Genomic DNA, 17666 nt, shown 5'->3' on the forward strand with positions numbered 1-17666 from the left:
TGGTGGAGTGAAGGGCCCAGCTGGGTACCTGTCACCATCCTGGAAAATCCTGCTGCCACCAGAATTACTACGGAAATGACCCCCTGGCGTTGAAGCCCTTGGGAACTTAGCACGTTCTCAGGGGCACACTGTGGCCCCAGGACAAAGTGCCTGCAAGGGTCCAGGAGAGACAGTGGTGGCTCATGTATCCCCACAGGTCTTTTCTAGTCCTAGTTCCCTTATTTTCTGTTCCATACCATGTAAATGCATCTCTCCCCAGGAGCTTATCATGATTTAAAATTCTTCACTAGCTCTCCATCTCAAAGATGAAAACCTCGCCTTTGCCTAGGAAAGACTTTTGCTTTTTGTGTTCTGTCTTCTCTCTGCCATCTCCTCCCACAGCTCCCTTCCCTACCAAGATGTCACCGAGGCCTGGGGTCTTCTGATTTTTCCTCCCTGTTGCTTCAAAACACTGGCCTTTACCCTGACACCTGTTATTTCATATGTTCTTATGATGCCTGCCTGACTCCATTACTTTCAGGCTGAAATCAGAAAGAAAAGCAAGTGTTACATCTGCTGTACCAGCCCCACTCAAGAAAGCAAGAGCTTTCCTAGAACCTCTGAACATCCTGTTACATATAGCCCAAAGGCACATGGGCTAATCCTAGCTGCAAGGGAGGCTTGAAAATTAGGTGATGTCATTGTTATGGCAATATCTATTGGCCTAGATCCCATATGATCAAATACTTGAGACTTTGCTAACTACTGCTCTCAACAAATCTGCAGCTGTCAGCAAGGTTTATAATCTGAGCTGAATGTAGTGGTGCATACCTGTAATCCTAACACTCAGGAGATAGAGACAGGAAGAGCTGGAGTTTGAGGTCAGCCTTGCCAGCATAGCAAATTTGAGGCCAGCCTGTGCTACATGAGACCCTGTCTCAAAAACAAAAAACAAAAAACAAAACAAAACAAAACAAAAAAAACTCCCACAGGCCATGTATGGTGGCACACACCTCTAATCCCAGCACTCAGGAGGTGAATGAAGGAAGTCTGATTTCTAAGTTCGAGGCCAGCTGGTCTACAGAGTAAGTTCCAGGACAGCCAGGGATACCCAGAGAAACCCTGTCTCGCACAAACCAAAAAAAAAAAAAAAAAGGTGGTAGCTAGAAACTTGAGCAGGTGATAACCAGGGCTCTGTCTCCACCCCTCCTGTTCAGCAGAATGGGAGTGATGGGTATTTTCCACTGCTCCCCAAATCTGCCTGGAAAACTCTCTCACCCATCCCATGCCTGTTTCCATGAGACCTCCCTCAGTCCCCCAGTCAAACCTGCTCTTTCTCCTCCCTCTTACAGTACACACCTACTTTTTTTTTTTTAATTTATTTTGTATACAGCATGTATGACTGCTGACCAGAAGAGGGCACCAGATCTCATTACAGATGGTTGTGAACCACCATGTGGTTGCTGGGAATTGAACTCAGGACCTCTGGTAAAGCAGTCAGTGCTCTTAACCTCTGAGCCATCTCTCCAGCCCCTACATACCTACTTCTGTCATAGGTATGTATACTTGCCTTTATAGTTGTTGATATACTGAACCATGATGGCTCATTCAACTATGTGCACATCCACTCTCTCCACCTGTTCTTTCTCAGTCACTGCTGAGAGCCAGGCCTGCTTCCCACCCTGCTGGAGTTTTCAAGCTGAAAAATAAGATGTTCGGCCAGACAGTAATGGTGCGCACCTTTAATCCCCAGCACTTGGGAGGCAGAGGCCCAAGAATCTCTGAATTTGAGGCCAGCCTGGTCTACAGATCAAGTTCCAGGACGACCAGGGCTACAGAAAGAAACCCTGTCTCAAAAAAACCAACAAAAAAGAGCTGTTCAGGTAAAGCTGTGGGGAAAGAATATCATCTCCCCAGGCTACAAGCGACCTTACAGCAGGAGGGCCTCTTGTCCCAGGGACCCAGCACAGCATCTGGCACAGAATTAACCACCAAGTGCTAACTGTGCTTTTCTTGGGAAGGCTTTAAATATATCTTAAGCGTACACATTCGAAGAGGTATGCGGGGAAAGGGCGCTGGAGGGCAACAGGAACCAGGGCAAAATACAGCGGCATACTGTGGTGGCTCTTCTCGGTTGTCAGCTTGGCTATACCTGGGATCAACTAAAACCAAACCCCTGTGAGGGATTTTCCTTGATTGGACTACTTGAGGTGGGATGACCCACCCTAAATCCGGGCACACCTTCTGCTGGTGCACACACAAAGGGCGCGGAGGAAGGAAGTTTCGCTTCGTGCCTGCTTGTTCTCACTCTCCCTGTTGAGTTCATCTACCCTGCTGCTGGGGCATTCCTCTGCTAGTGTTAGGGCCTCCTTCCTCAGGACTGCAAGCACACAGCCAGACCGCACCACCAGGCACCACCAGGCCCCACCCTGGAAGTCACTGCAGTAAGTCTCTGTTAATGTGTACAGATGAAGTCACCCTGTCAGTTCTGTTCCTTTAGAGACCCCTGACTGAAAAAGTCACCTAAAACAGGGTGGTTAAGACACCGGCTGCTCTTCCAGAGGATATGGGTTCAATTCCCGGTATTCATATGGCAGCTCACGGTGTTTGTAACTCCAGTTCCAGGGCATCTGACCCCTTCTTCTGGCTTACTTGAGTGCCAGACACACATGTGATACACAGACATACATGCAGGCAAAACACCCATACACATAAAAATAAAACTTTAAAAAATGTATTAAGTAAAAAAAGAAAGGAAACATATATTCCTCATTTCTATCAGGGAGCCCCCCAAGAATGAGCCATCATATACTCCATCAGCATTATAGAGCACCTCGAAAATCACCATGCTCCCCATCTTTCATATTCTTCTCACTGGAATGGGCCCAGGAGCATCTAATATGTATGTTTTCTGATCTTGCTTTGTTTTTAAGATTTGCTATTATTATTTTAATTATGTGTTATGGGGGGGAGTATGGGCACATGAACAGAAGTGCCCACAGAGGTTGGAGGTGTCAGATCCCCCTGGAGCTGGGGTTATAAGCAATTGTAAGCCGCCTCATATGGTTACTGGGAATCGAACTCAGGTCCTCAGGAAGAGCAGTATGTGCTCTTAACCACTGAACCATCTCTCCAGCTTTGTTTGTTTGTTTGAGACAGGACCACATGCTACAGTCCAAGTTGGCCTGGAATTCATAGTAATTATCATGCCTCAGCTTTCTGAATGCTCGGGTTGTAGCTGTGAGCCACCACACCAGACTTTATTCCTGTGTGTTGGTGTGTGTGCACACCAACACACATGGAGGCCAGGGGACAGCCTCAGTGTTGTTCTTGAGGCACTGTCCATTTTTATTGATTTCACTTGGCTTTTGTTTTGAAACAGGGTCTTCCTTTGGCCTGGGACTCACCTACTAGGCCAGGCTGGCCCACCGGCAGACCCCAGGAGTCCACCAGTCTCTGCTTCCCCAGTTCTGGGATCACAAGTACACATCACTACACCTGGGTTTTTTTTTTAAACGTGGGTTCTGGGGCTTGAACTCAGGTCCTCCAGCTTACAAAGCAAGCATTGCACTATGTCCCCAGCCCCCTTTTTTGTACTTCCTAAGCAAGGACAGCTCACTGTCCATGCAAGAGATGCTGAAGATGAATACTGAAAGCACAGAACAAAACTCCAAAGCCAGGTGCAGTGAGCGGCAAATGCCCACAACCCCAGCACCTTCAAAGCCATGGCTGAGGCAGGAGGATCATGGCGAGTTCGAGGTCAGCCTGGGCTACAGAGTGAGACTCTATCTTAAAACAAAAACAAATCAACTGCCGAGGGTTCCAGTTCATAACTTAGATGGTTTCTGAGTCTTCCTGTTCTGATGCCCTTTTTACCGCTGCAAGTGAGGACAGCTAGGAGCAAGGGGATACAAATAACACTCAGCCTGTTTCTGTTGCCATGGTGATGTTGACACATGAACCACAAGAGAGAGCTCCTTTATACAGTGTAGCCAGCTGACTGCAGAGGCCCAAGACTGAGGCCACAAACCTGAAAAATGTCTCACACACACACACACACACACACACACACACACACACACGAACACACACACATGTACACACACACACACACACACACACACACGAACTAACACACACACATGTACACACATACACACACACACACACACACACACACACACACACACACACAGAGGTTCCTAAATGTGCAAAGGACGCTTCATCTTGTTGCCTCTTAGCCAGAGGTCAAATAGATGACCAGCTTGCTCCTGAGTCCTCAAGAACCAAGTCCTCCACCTCCCCGGGTGCCTGTCAGGTGTATATTTCACAATATCCAGGCCCCTCTTGACTTTTCGCTGTCCATCCCTCTTGATATCCTTCCAGCCCAATTTCTGTCACTATTGCTTTTATGGAAAACAAAGAAAAATCACCCCCTTACTCTTAGGACGGTCATGGGAGGGAAGGTGTTGAAGTATGTATGGACTCACTTGTGTTTAACCCATCACACTAACTGTGGCTTTCTCAGGATCCCCACCCTGTTCGCAGTCTGGTAAGTCCCTGCCAACTCCAGGCCACCCCAGGGAGAAAAAGGCCCCGTCAGGCAGAGCAGGCTCCCATGCATGGTGCCCTCCTCTGTCCAAATGAAAAGAAGAGAGGACAGGCAGGTCTGGATTTAATGAGGATCTCTGAAAGCTCTGTGAGAGGAAGAAGCCCACACAGCTTGGAAACCCATACTGACGGTAACAGGGCTCTCAGGCCTCCAGCTGACCCTGCAAAACACAAGTGGATTCACTAGATTAGGAGTGGTCTTTCCCACCTCACATTAAGAAAAAGCAAATTACTAAAAATAAATAAATAAATAAAAAAATAAAAAAACCCAAAACCTATCCAGCCTTCAAACTGGTTTCAGGAGTCCTCCTGCCTGTGAGGGGTTGGGGAATAAAACATGAGATGGCCTGAAGGGCACATCAGGAGGTATTGGGCAGTTGAAAGATGAAGGAGGGAAGCTGCTCCCAATCTGAGCACTCCTCACCTCAGAGGCTGACTCCATGCCCCCCTTTCCCCATCCCCCCATCCTCCCACACCCATCTTCTCCATCGGCCTTACTAGATCCTGCCACTGACAACCAGACACTCTAGGCCTCAGCTCCCAGCCTCTAATCCTAAATTGACAGGAGAATGGCACACTGGTACCACATTGCTCTGTTGTTTCCCGGCTTACATTCTTTCACAGCCTGGACCCAGAACCCCGTGTTGCTTTTCACAAGAGTGAGGCTAACACCCACCCGAGGCTGGATTCCTTCTGGCTTCTCCGAGCAGCTGAGCGGTGTGGCTTTGCTAATTAGATTCCTTTCTTGTCTTTAATTAGCTGCATGTGAATCTTGTTGGGAAGTCTTGGATCCGTGAAATAGTCTGGGATGAAAATCAGAACGAAATCATCTCTCCTGAAGGGAAAAGCCTGAGCCACAACAGCTTACTCTACTAAAAAGTCCATGCTTTGTCCTAGCAACACCCACCGGTGGTCCCCACTTGACAGAACAATCTCAGAGCTCACAGCGAGTACCTGACGGCTGCCCTTATGGATGCCAGGAACCCATCCCAGGCAAGGCCCACGCGGGATGCCCAGTTTGGGTTCTTGGCTCAGTTGGGGCTCAGGGAGCCACCGAGGGCTCAGGAATTCTGAGTGCTCTGCTGCGGGTGTTTATTGGGGTCTTAGGGTCTTAGGACCCCAATAAACACCAGGTATTATTCTGATCTCCACTCAGCTTGCCAGCTCCTGTCTCTGAAATGCAGACCTTTTCTGAGAACACCCTCTCCCGAGGAGAGCCAGGCTCACAGCATGCCGACAGAAAGGGTTTTTACACCAGGAGGAAAGTAAGCCACAGTCCAGTCGGCATCTGCTGTGGCAGCGAAGGCGTGCTTAGAACGCTGTGGGCTCCCAGGGTTAACCGCACCCAAGACACCCGCCCGGCTCCCCACCCTCCACTGAAGACCCGAAGCCACCTCGGCAGCCCAGTCCATTAAAAACCACCTGGGAGCCTTCAAACCCTTGGCTGCTGGCCCCGCCCCAGACTAATGAAATAAAAATCTCTAGAGGTGGGGCCTGAGCATCAGTATTTTTTAAACGCTCCCCGGTGGTTCTCAAGTGCAGCCTGGGTCAGACACCACACTTTAAGATCCCCAGCAGACTAGGGCTGCCCGGCTCTCCTTTGGGAATCTCAAAGTCCTTTTCTTTTTTTTTTTTTTTTTTTCTTTTTCCTTTTTTGGTTTTTCGAGACAAGGTTTCTCTGTGAAACAGTCCTGGCTGTCCTGGAACTCACTCTGTAGACCAGGCTGACCTCAAACTCACAGAGATCTGCCTGCCTCTACCTCCCGATCAAAAATTCTTAATCCTCACCCAGGGAAGTCCTGCCTCAGTTGCCACTCGGGCCTCATTTTGAGGAAAAGTCAGAGGAATGAAAAAAGCCTTCAAAAAACAGCTCCTGTTGGGGACATCAAGTGAAGAAGAACCCAGGCCCACACGGTCCTCGGCTTGCCCAGCTCTGCATCCACAATCCTGCTTCTTGCGCAGGCACCTGAGACACCCTGGCACCACTGTACTCACGCGCAGCAAATTCCAGGATGTTCTCTGGTCTTTTCAGAAACATTTCTCTGGAAAACATTAAAAGACATAAGGAAGGAGATAACCAGGGGCCCCAGGTCCTCAAGGGGCTCATGCCAAATGGGCAGAAATGTGACCCTGGATGGTCTGAGGAAGTTGACCCATGGATTTCCCAAGGTCGGGGGACAATAAACAAAGTCAAAAGGACATATTATTTAAAAACTCCAGAGGGCTATTATCTCCACTACACAGCAGACAGACAAGAAGATGACGCCACCAGGATGCCCGAAATGTCTGACGTCTCAGAAAGTTCTAGGCTTCATAAACATTCACTAATACTATTTTGCTTTATAACGTCCCTGTGAAATGGCAATTACATCTCATTTTATATATAAAGAAAATAAACCTAAAAAAGGTTAATCATGTTCCCAAGTTCACACAGACAATAAATAAAGAGGAGAGGGCCCAGCCTTTGCCCAAGGCCGGTGCTCTCTACAGTGTTTGCTTGGCCTCCGGCTGTGGTGGCCTGCTGACCACCTCCAGTTCCAGGTGCTCTTTCAACCAAAGTCTCCCCTGCTGAGAAAGCCCAAGCTTCCACAGTTTTGTTTCCCTCCTCCTTCAGTTCAATTAGACAATTACTGAGTATAAATTACATGTAAGTAACTACCATATATAAGAATGATTTTAAAATAAGGGGGGAAAAGATAGGGGGTAGGGAGATGGACCAAACCTCTGAAACTGTAAGAACACTCGCTGCCCAAGCATAAGGACCTGAATCTAGATCCCCAGCATCCTTATCAAAAGCTGGGTCTTGACCCTAGCATTGAGGGACTGGAGGCCGGGATCACTGGGACTCGTCACGTGTGAGCAAAAAAATATAGCCCTACCTCAAAGAACTTACAGACAAAAGGAAACAGGTAAGTTTCCCAAAAGGCCAAGGAACCTCCAGTAGCTGCTAAAAGAAGACTATTAAATAGTGCTTTAGGAGGGAAGAACAGTGTGCTGGTTTGGATAAAAATGGCTCTCATAGGCCCACAGGGAGTGGCACTATTAGGAGGTGTAGCCTTGTTGGAGTAGGTGTTGTCTCATTGGAGGAAATGTGTCACTGAGGTCTCAGAGGCTCAAGCCAGGCCTAGTGTGTCTCAGTCTCTTCCTGTTGCCTGTGGATCCAGATGTAGAACTCTCAGCTCCTTCTCTAGCGCCATATCTGCCTGCATGCCGCCATGCTTCCCACCAAGATAATGGACTAAACCTCTGAAACTATAAGCCAGCCCCAATTAAATGTTTTCCTTTATAAGAGTTGCCATGGTCATGGTGTCTCAAAGAAACTAAAACAACAACAACAACAACAAAAAAAAACCCTCCATATTGACTTTAATTTCTTTGTGGCAAAAGTTAGCCACTGGGCAAGAAAGTGCCCTTGCCTCGACTGCTGACAAGCAGGACACAAAAGAAAGGACTGCCAAACCTTGCCAAGACAAGGTAAGAAGGCCCTTCAGAATATCCTGCTTCACAGATGAGTCTGTCAGGTATGCTAGGCCTGTAGGCTGAAGATGATGCCCCAACATTGCAGAGGAACCTTGGATGACTGTCCAGGCAGCTGGCTGTTTCTGTCATTTCTCACATTTTTGGAAGTCGCTTGTTTGCACTTCCTGCTTATTGAGGTAATATTTCCTTCTTGGGTCTCTGAGGGAGTTGAAGACTAAATAATTGTATAGTTTTCCTTGTTAATAAATTCAGAAAAGAAACTCACTACAGAGGTGTGAAGTGTATAAGATTGAAAGACATCAGAAGATAGTTTTGGGTTGGTAATACAAGTTAGTATAGAAAGTGAATTAGGTACAACATTTTGAACTCACCAAAATGGAGTATTTTCTCTGATATGTCAAATGTTAGTGGAATGGATATTGTTAATGTAATTCTTGACTGTATATATTGTATATACTTACTGTGCTTATTGTATATAGTTTTTTTATATTAGTTACAACCTTCTTGTATTATTTTAGACAAAAATGGGGAAATGTGGTGATATAGGGTACCCTAATAAAATTTACCTGAAGATGAGGGAACAGAACAAGCCACTAGATTAAACATAGAGGCCAGGCAGTGGTGGCACACACCTTTAATCCCAGTACTGGGAAGCACACACGCCTTTCATCCCAGGAAGTGATGGCTGGGTGGAGAAAGGTACATAAGGCCCGAGGAGACAGGAGCTAAAGACTTTTCGGCAGAAGCATCCCTTTTAGCTAGAGGCTTTTCCGGCTGAAGCCTTTTTGGCTGAGGAAGTTCATTTGGCTAGAGGCCTATTGGCTGAGGCCTTTTCAGGCTAAGGAGTTGGCGAGGTAAGACATGGCAGTGACTTTTTCCTTTGTCTCTCTGATCTTTCAGCATTTACCCCAAATATCTGGTTCTGGGTTTTTTATTAAAAGACCTTTAGAAATTCATCCAACACCCAAAGATTACTAGCACCCCCAATCAACAGGAAGTGCTCTAGAGAACTATGCTCACATTCCCAAAAATAAATTATGAATGTTTGTCATCATTTAGGGGGGTTGGTTACAAGTTGTTATGGATTATGGATAATGGTCAGGAAAAAGGCTAAACAAAGGAGATTAGTCCTTCAGAAATCTCTGCTTCACAGGAAAGTCTGTCAGATATGCTAGGCCTGTAGCCCAGAGTTGGATGCCTCAACATTACAGAGGAACTTTGGGTGACTGTTCAGGCAGTGAGATGTCCCTGTCATTAGGTAACATTTCACCCTTCTGAAGTCTTTGATGGAGTTGAAGAATAAATAGTTATAATTATAGTTTTCCTTAGTTATGATAGAAAGTAAATTAGATACAAAACTTTAGACTCACCAAGATTAGATAATTATTTTCTCTAATTTTGCCAAATGCAAATAGAGTGGATATTGTTACTGTAATTCTTACTTAATAGCTGTTTTTGTTGTATATAGTTTTACTATATGAAGATTAAAAACCTTAATTTTTAATGAGACAAAAAAGGGGAAATGCTGTAGAACAATCCTTTTCTACACTATGACTATGTATTACTCTCATTGGTTAATAAAAATCTGGCAGGCCAGTAGCAGGGCAAGAATTTAGGCAGGAACACCAAACTGAGAATGATGGGAAGAAGGAGGGAAGAGTCAGGAGAGAGGCTAGCAGTCACCCAGGAAGCAAGACATGCTAGAGGACAGGTAAATCCATGAACCACATGGCAATACATAAATAGAAATGGGTTAATTTAAGTTATAAGGGCTAGTTAGTAACAAGCCTGAGCTATTGGCCAAGCATTTATAATTAATATAGGCCTCTGTGGGAAGTGGCTGCTGGGTATTTGGGAACAGGTGGTCAGGACAGGAATCGTCCTTTTACAGACCAGAACTGTAGTTTGGGAAGACTCCTCTGCCTATGCAGGTGTGGACACTGTATCTCCAGTCCTAAGTCTGAAGTTTCTGGGTACCTAACCTAACTTTGGTCTCAGGTCCAGACTGAAGGTATTAAGTGTTCTGTGCACTGTATTTCTGAGGTGTGGGGACTAACTGGCCACAAATCACGGAATCCAGAGAGCCCAAGCAGAGGATAATCTTCCCAATGGAAGCAGTTCACAGCTCAGTAGGGCTTGGATATCAGGAGCAGAAACCCCAGGGGCAGAACTGGACAGGCACGCTGCCTTCATCTAGCTCTTCCTCCTCCCTCCTCTTCATACAGGACTGGGTAAAGCTTCCAGAACAAAGCTCACTCTGGTACTGCTCAAGGAAATTAAGAGCAGGCAAACAAAAAGTAGCCCTCATACTTCAGATACTACCCCAGAGAGAAGTCTGACCGGAGCCAGGTGGAGTCTGCCCAGGTGACCTGCAGAGCATCGAAGGGTTGGCTGGACTGTTCGGCCTCGGGAAGAGGAAAGGAAGATGAGGGCCTTCGGGGCTGCAGGGTGTCTCTGTGTAGCCCTGGTTGGAACTCTCCATGTAGACTAGGCTGGCCTCAGACTCAGACCCACTTGACTCTGCCTCCCAAGTGATGTAATTAAAGGTGTGTGCCATACATATCCAGAATGGCCAAGTGGGTTCTGAGATTTTGCTATGCCGATGGAATGCTCGGAAGAAACACGCCCTAGGATACACCGGGAAATGGGAGTTTTGTTTGTTTTTCTATTAATTTTTGGCTTTTTGAGAGAGGCTTTCACTCTGCCTTGAATCCCTAAATCCTCCTGCCTCCACCTCCCAAATGGTGAGACCAATGAGATTACCATCAAATTTGGAAAACAGTATTCTTTTGCCTCAATATTTTTTTCTTTTTTCTTTCTTTCTGTTTTAGAAATAGGGTCTCTCCAATGCAGTCCAGGCTGGTCTTGAACTTGTGATCCTCCTGCCTCAGTCCCCAAAAGTCCCAATGCCTTGGCTCCCTGTCATTTTTCTACTGTGTTCTCAGGTAGGCAAGGGCCAAGTGTCCCCACAATTGGAAAACTCTCTTCCTCTGAGTGGGAACGGTGTTCTACACTGATGACTACCCGCTGTTTCCCAATTCCGCATTCCTTCTCCCAGTGTCATGAGGTAAATATTCATATTTATCTTTGCAGTTGAAGTGAACGAACATTAGTATTTTAAAGAATGTAGAGATAAGTGAAGAAAATTCACAAGTGTCAGAGTTACAAAAGGTTGACTCTTAGGAATTTTCTAACTTTTACAGGGTCCAAACCAAGTTGGGCTGGTGCATCTGTGTAGTTCCAACACCTGGGAAGGTGCAGGCAGGAGGACCATCACAAGTTCAAGGCTAGTCTATGCTACATAATGAGTTTGAGTTCGAGACCACTCCTGTCTACATGAGATTCTGTCTTAAAAAAGGTGGTGGGGGGGGGGGTTAATTTTGCTGTTTTTGTTTGAGTCTGAGTCTCACTGTGTCAAACTGAATCCTCAAACTGGAGATTCTCCCTGAGTGCGGCTATTAGAGTGTCTAAAGAAAGAAGAGAGCGCACATTAACCTGCTCATCTATTCCCGGCGAGATCTGGTGAAATTCTTACCAGCTCCCTAAGGCCAGCCCGTCACACCACCTACCTGAAGAAGCCGCTGATGAGCAGCGACACCTCTTTGTGGGTCCTCAAGTACTTTTCATTTGCGATCCGAGTCTGGATCTGAGGAGCAACAACCAAGAGTCAAAGACCTGGGGAGACAGATCCCGGCTTCAACCCGGGGAGGGGGTGTGAAGGGGGGAGGGGCCGAGGCAGGTCTTTTCCTGGAGTGTCCCAAAGCCGAAGCGCAGTTGTCAGCTTTTCCTTTGAAGCAGCCTCATTTCTTTTTTCTGTTGTCAGAGTTTCGTGGTGCCTGGGCTGTCCTGGAATTTGGTGAAGCTGACCTTGAACTCCTGATCCTCTTGCCTCTACCTCGCAGTGCTGGTTTGTGCGGTGGGGGAGGTGGTGGTAGAGAGGATTGGAATCCAGCAGTCGGGGCCGGCATGCCAGCTCCACCAACTGAACGATACCCCCTGTCATTTCTCTGGCCAGACCCCTTCTTGGTTCCTCTTGCACTTTCAAATACGTGGCGGGTTGGGCTCAGTGACCCTCCACCTAGCTGTCTGGCACTCATCCCGGGGAACAGGCCCTCCCCTCTCCCGGGGTCGTCCGACCTGTCCAAGGGGCCTTTTTCCTGAGGAGCTTCACTTTGATCGAAACAGGTATTAGGGGACATCGCCTCACGCACCTTGAAGTCTCGCAACTGCTCCAGTTGCTCTGGGCTCAGGGCTCCCGGATCTGGCCCCACTATCCCTCCCGGTAACCGCTCCATCTCGAAGCAGTCGGTTGTCTAGGCGACGGGTCGCGGAGACATGAAGCCCCGCCTCACTGTCAGCCCCGCCCTGGCCCCGCCCCCTCCATAAATCCAATCCTTTCCTGGCAGGAAAGGCAGAAATCCTACTGACTGAAGCAAGGTGGAGGCCTCTCTTCAGCTGAATGAACTTGGATTTGGGGGTCTCCAGGGGATCAGTTTTCCCAGACTTAAAGACTGGCTTCTGAGCTGAATTGTGTATGAAATGAGGCTTTCTTCTTGACCCCACCCAACCTCAAACAGCGTGCATTTACTTAGCTAGAACAAATCACAGAAGAGGTTCCTAGCGTAGGATCTTTCAGAATCCAGCTCCCAGCTTGGGTAGACTCTGTGCTTGTGTAGAAAAATCTAGGCTTCTTCCCTTCCCATTGGCCCAGAAGCCAAGCATCTCGTCTGTTCTGTAGATAGACACTAGATATTGGAGGCCTGGGTTCTTAAAATATGAAAGTACCCCCAGAGCATGGTGGGAGCCAATCTCTGCAAAGACAAGAACATTCTCAAACTCAGAATGCTGGACCTGGCTAGCACTCTGGCAGAACTTCCCTTTTTGGAATGACTTTCTGAGGTAGATCAATTTTCTCTTCACCCTGGGCTCCTCATAAATTGTAAATTATTTCTCTCTCAACTGAATACTGAAAGAGAAAGTGAATGAACTGGCTGCGAGAGTTGTTCTTCTAGTATCTAATTAAGAAGGGTAAGTGAAACATAAAACCACAGTTCTCAAAATAGCTACCTGGAAAGGGCAGCAGCCTGTGTCAACACACACACACACACACACACACACACACACACACACACACACACACCACTTGTGCACATCTGCTTTCCCTGCTCACAGAGATGGTGCCCAGTAGGGACCTTCTGAGAGGCAGGAGACAGAATCCCCAAAGAGTCTGGGACTTGTGAACAACTGCCCCCAGAGCAAAGACAAAGCGTGGGAAACAAGCTAACTGTTAGGCCACAGAGGGAGCTCTCTGCGAGCTGCAGGTCCCTACATTTCCGAGATACAGCAGCAGATGCCGGTGAGTCAGTTAGTGGCTATAAGCCTCTTCCCAGGAGCCCATCTGGGTTAGCAATCGTTTTGGTTTGTTTATCTGTTTTTTAGGAGAGAGAGTTAATGGTGAGAGAGAGATAAGCTGCCATCTGTCAGAAGTGGTGTTTTCCCAGCAAGAGCAGAGGTTATCGAAGGGTGAGAGCTTCTGTCAGCTAAGGCCGACTTCCTCCTACCCCAGCAGAGGGAGAAGCTACAACGAAATGCAGACTTGTAGGTCGTGTGGCTGCCACAGCCTCTCAGTTCTTCAACATCTGAGATGTGGCTGTGTCAGATGGGCCAGAAATTTGAAATACACTCTGGATCTTGAAGACTTCATGGAAGAAAATAATGTAAACTATCTCGATAACTTTATGTGTACTGCATGTTGAAATAGTATTTTGAATGAAGTAGACTAAATACAATGTCTTTGTGTATGTGTCTGTGTTGTGCACATGTGTGTGAAAGCAGAGGTCACTGTCCATTGTTAGTCACTGAGCTCAGAGCCAGGCCAACACGGAGGCCCAGAGATGCAGGAATCCACGTTCCCTGGCTGCCCAGTGAGGGGACTGCGACTCAACACTGCACCCAATGTTTTATGTAGGCGCTAAGGACTCGGACTCAGGTCCCCATGCTTGTGTAGCGAGCTCCTCACCTCTGAGCCATCTCCCCAGCCCCATAAATGATTAACAATCCAGGGTCTCAATGTAGCCCTGGCTGGCCTGGAACTCACTGTGTAGACCAGGCTAGTCATAAACTCAGAGATTTGCCTGTGCTGCTTCCCAAGTCCTGGGATTAAAGGTGTGTTCCACCATGCCTGACTCATAAAATGATTTTTAAAAGTAATTTCACAAGCGGGATACAATGGTTCATACCTATAATCTCAAGTACTTGGGAAGTTCACCCTAGGCTACCCAGTGAGGTTCAGGCCAGCTTGGGATACAGAAGACCCTGTCTCAAATAAATAAATATTTTTTTTTATATTTTATTCTTAAAAAGTCAGGAAACAAACTAGACATGGTGGTGCACACCTTTAATCCTAGCACTCCAGAGGCAGAGGCAAGAGGGTCTCTGTGAGTTCGAGGCCAGCTGGTCTTTGTAGAGAGTTCCAGGACAGCCAGGGCTACACAGAGAAAATCTGTCTCAAATACATACACACATACATACACACACATAAACACATACACACACACATACACACACACACATACACACACATACATATACACGCACATACACACACACATACACACATACACACACACATACACACATACATACATACATACATACATACATACATACATACATAAACAAGCCAGCAAGATGATCAGTGGGTAAAACATTTGCCACATAAACCTAAAGAACTGCGTTTGATTCCCCAGAACCCAGTTGAAGAGAGTAGAGGATCACTCTGAAAAAGTTGTTCTTTGACCTTCACACATGCAGTGTAGCATGTCTTCATGTGTGTGTACACACACATGCAAATGTAAATTAATAAATGTAATTTTTAAAATTTTAGAGGAGGAAAATGACCCCACAAAGTTGTCTTCTGACTTCTACTTGTAAGCCACGACACACTCACCCTCCAATAATAAAATAATACTCAATATAATAAATTATAAAAGAAGAATTTTTAAAATCAGCAGCTTTCTAGGGAGTTGTTGAGACAGGATCTCTCTATGTAGCTCTGGCTGTTGTGGATCTTGCTATGCAGAACAGACTGGCCTCAAACTCACAGAGACCCACCCGCCTCTGCCTCCAGGGCTGGGATTACAGGGGGTACACCACCACTTTTGCCCCCATTAAAAAAAATTTTTTTTATGTATACAGGTGTTTTACCTGCATGTATGTTTGAGTACCGTGTGCATGTATTTGCTGCAGAGGCCAGAAGAGCACATCAGATGGCCTGGACCTGGAATTACAGAGGACTGTTAGTCGTGAGAAAAGTACTGGGAATTGAACCTGGGTCCTCTGAAAGAGCAGCCAATGGCCATCTCTCCAGCACCTTACAGTCAGTCATCTTTTAAGACATGGCAGTTTAGCTTTGAGTGCAGAGGAACAAGAAAGAACAAGCTTTCCAGATGGTGGTGGTGCACGCCTTTAATCCCAGCACTCTGGAGGCAGAGCCAGGCAGATCTCTGTGAGTTCGAGGCCAGCCTGGTCTACAGAGCGAGATCCGGGACAGGCACCAAAACTACACAGAGAAACCCTGTCTCAAAAAACCAAACAAAACAAAACAAAAACAAAAACAAAAAAACAAACAAAAAAAAAATAGAAAGAGCAAGCCTGTGGATGGCGGACAGAGAAATTCTTTTGGGAGAACTAAGGCCCGAAGCCTCATTTCCTCAAAGAGAAGCTCCTAGGGGTGGACTCCTGAGGCATGCAGGGGCCCCCTTAGTCTTTACCTCATAGAGCTCCCATCCCCTAAGACTGAAAGAACTTCAGAGATGTGCCCACAGCCCCTGGGCTCGGGGAGTCTCCCCCAGTACCTTCTCCCTCTCTCAGACTGACAGTACCAGTCTGGACCGGAAGCTGAGCAAAGGGTTTAGTTCCTCCGTTGTTCACAGCCATCTCCTGGCTACTACCTGGGAGGAGGAGCCGGAGGGGTTCATTGAAACTCGTTCTTGTGGATGTTTAATATTTCAATTAATATGATTAGGCCCAAGCCTGAATGAGCAGCAGGGCGGCAGATCTGCTGAGGAGACACAGAGTAATGAGATCAGTGGGCCCATCCATGGGATCCCCCAGGTTCACAAGGCGTGATCTGTTTAGCATCTCCATAAATGCCAAGATCAGATTAGAAAGCAGGCAAGATGGGAGAAGTGGGGGTGGGGCCGGTGAATGGAAAGTTACTGTGGAGACAGATAGCTTTCCGCTTCCCGGTCCCCTGGCACCACCAGGGCATCTCCCGGCCACTCATCCCAGAGTCCCCTGTTACCTCACCCTCTTGTTCCATTTTAGGGCACCCTATTGGGAGGACCTGGGCATCTGAATGATGAAGAAGTAATCAAGTCTCCATACTCAAATACACACATCTGCCAGAATGTAGCTTCAGGCCACAGACACCCAGGTTAAAGAAGGTGGAAGTGGTCACCAGGGAACGGGGGAGTAGAGCACACACTAACTCTTACACAGCGCTTCACTGTGCACGGAGGGAGGGAAAGGCCAGGTTCACATCACTGCATCCCCACATGTAAGAATTCAACACAGGGACTCAGGACCCATCCTCCCAGGCTGGAGTCTCAGCTGGCTGTGTTTCTAGCTGTGTGACCTTGGCCAAGTTATTTCACCACGCCGTGTCTTGGTTTCTTCATCCATATCATAGAGGGTGGTGTGCTTAACAAGTTAGAAACTCTCACACATTCGGGACAATCCCTAAGACATGGTTCTGTTATTTCAGTTCCAGAAGAGGAACCTGCTTGTTGTGGATAACTCAGGAATGGAGGCCTCCAGGATACATCTGGGAGTCCCAGAGACACCCACATGACTCTAGAGACATCGGCTCCACCCTGGGTGGAAGCATGGAAAATGGGGAAGCAGGGCACCCTTCAGAAGCTGCCAGTGAAGTGTGGATGGTGAGCAGGGACCGCTACCACTGAGAGCTGATGCCAACAGATCCACCCTGCACTGAGCAGGTGTCCTGCTTGAGCAGAGAGGGCCAGCTTTCCTCTGGGTCACGGAACGCACCATGATCAGGTTTAGAAGTGTCATTGTTGGGGGGGGATGATCCTTTGAACGTGTTTTTTGGCTCCCCTCATTTGACTCTGAGCAAAGGAAGGAGTAACTGGGTACTCTGCCCCCAAGGGGAGCCTAGCAGCTGGGCTTGTTCCCACAGAAGGCATCGGGGATCTACACATGTCACAGGTTCTTTTCGTGAAGTGTTTGTTAAGCACCTACTATGTATAAGGAAGACACCACCCGAGACTCTGTGGACGGTAGGATGCCGAGTTAAATGGAATCTTGGTCTTCAAGGGTCTTCTTACAAGTGAGAACTGCCACCGGCTGTCGCCTCCCTGCCCATGCATTTATACACACAAACCCCCCAGGGAAAAGGAAGGGGGTGTGTGCCAATGCCAGGCTGTTACAGCTCCCCTTGCTTCCTTTTCTGGAAGAATACACAGTCCTCTTCCTGCACTCCCCTCCACTGGCTCCCTCTCCCCACACCGCTTCGCATTTCTCCTCTTTGCCTCACTTTTGCGCTTTTCCCCCAGACCCTGTGACTGCTTCCT

General features: G+C 47.4%; 1 protein-coding gene and 1 long non-coding RNA gene across 2 annotated transcripts; one reads left to right on the forward strand and one right to left on the reverse strand.

Moving 5' to 3' along the window:
• Positions 1-4637: 4637 nt before the first annotated feature.
• Riiad1 (regulatory subunit of type II PKA R-subunit domain containing 1) lies at positions 4638-12418 on the reverse strand. Its single transcript, XM_006994814.4, has 5 exons — positions 12282-12418; positions 11640-11716; positions 6586-6632; positions 5267-5393; positions 4638-4751 (listed from the first exon to the last, which is right to left on the reverse strand). The coding sequence occupies exons 1-4, from the start codon at positions 12363-12365 to the stop codon at positions 5323-5325; spliced, it is 279 nt and encodes a 92-aa protein (XP_006994876.1). The 5' UTR covers positions 12366-12418; the 3' UTR covers positions 4638-4751; positions 5267-5322.
• Positions 12419-12457: 39 nt separating this feature from the next.
• Positions 12458-13871, forward strand: LOC143273766 (uncharacterized). Its single transcript, XR_013051938.1, has 2 exons — positions 12458-13098; positions 13510-13871. It is a non-coding gene; the product is annotated as an uncharacterized LOC143273766 (long non-coding RNA).
• Positions 13872-17666: the final 3795 nt, after the last annotated feature.

Source organism: Peromyscus maniculatus, chromosome 6, assembly GCF_049852395.1.
Source record: "Peromyscus maniculatus bairdii isolate BWxNUB_F1_BW_parent chromosome 6, HU_Pman_BW_mat_3.1, whole genome shotgun sequence".
NCBI lineage: Eukaryota > Metazoa > Chordata > Mammalia > Rodentia > Cricetidae > Peromyscus > Peromyscus maniculatus.

Coding starts and splice junctions, on each gene's coding strand:
- Riiad1 (XM_006994814.4), bottom strand. CDS start 12,365: ATGGAGCGGTTACCGGGAGGGATAGTGGGGCCAGATCCGGGAGCCCTG. Junction 11,717..12,281: donor AGCAGTTGCGAGACTTCAAG/GTGCGTGAGGCG, acceptor GTTGCTCCTCAG/ATCCAGACTCGGATCGCAAA. Junction 5,394..6,585: donor CATCCTGGAATTTGCTGCGC/GTGAGTACAGTG, acceptor TTTTCATCCCAG/ACTATTTCACGGATCCAAGA.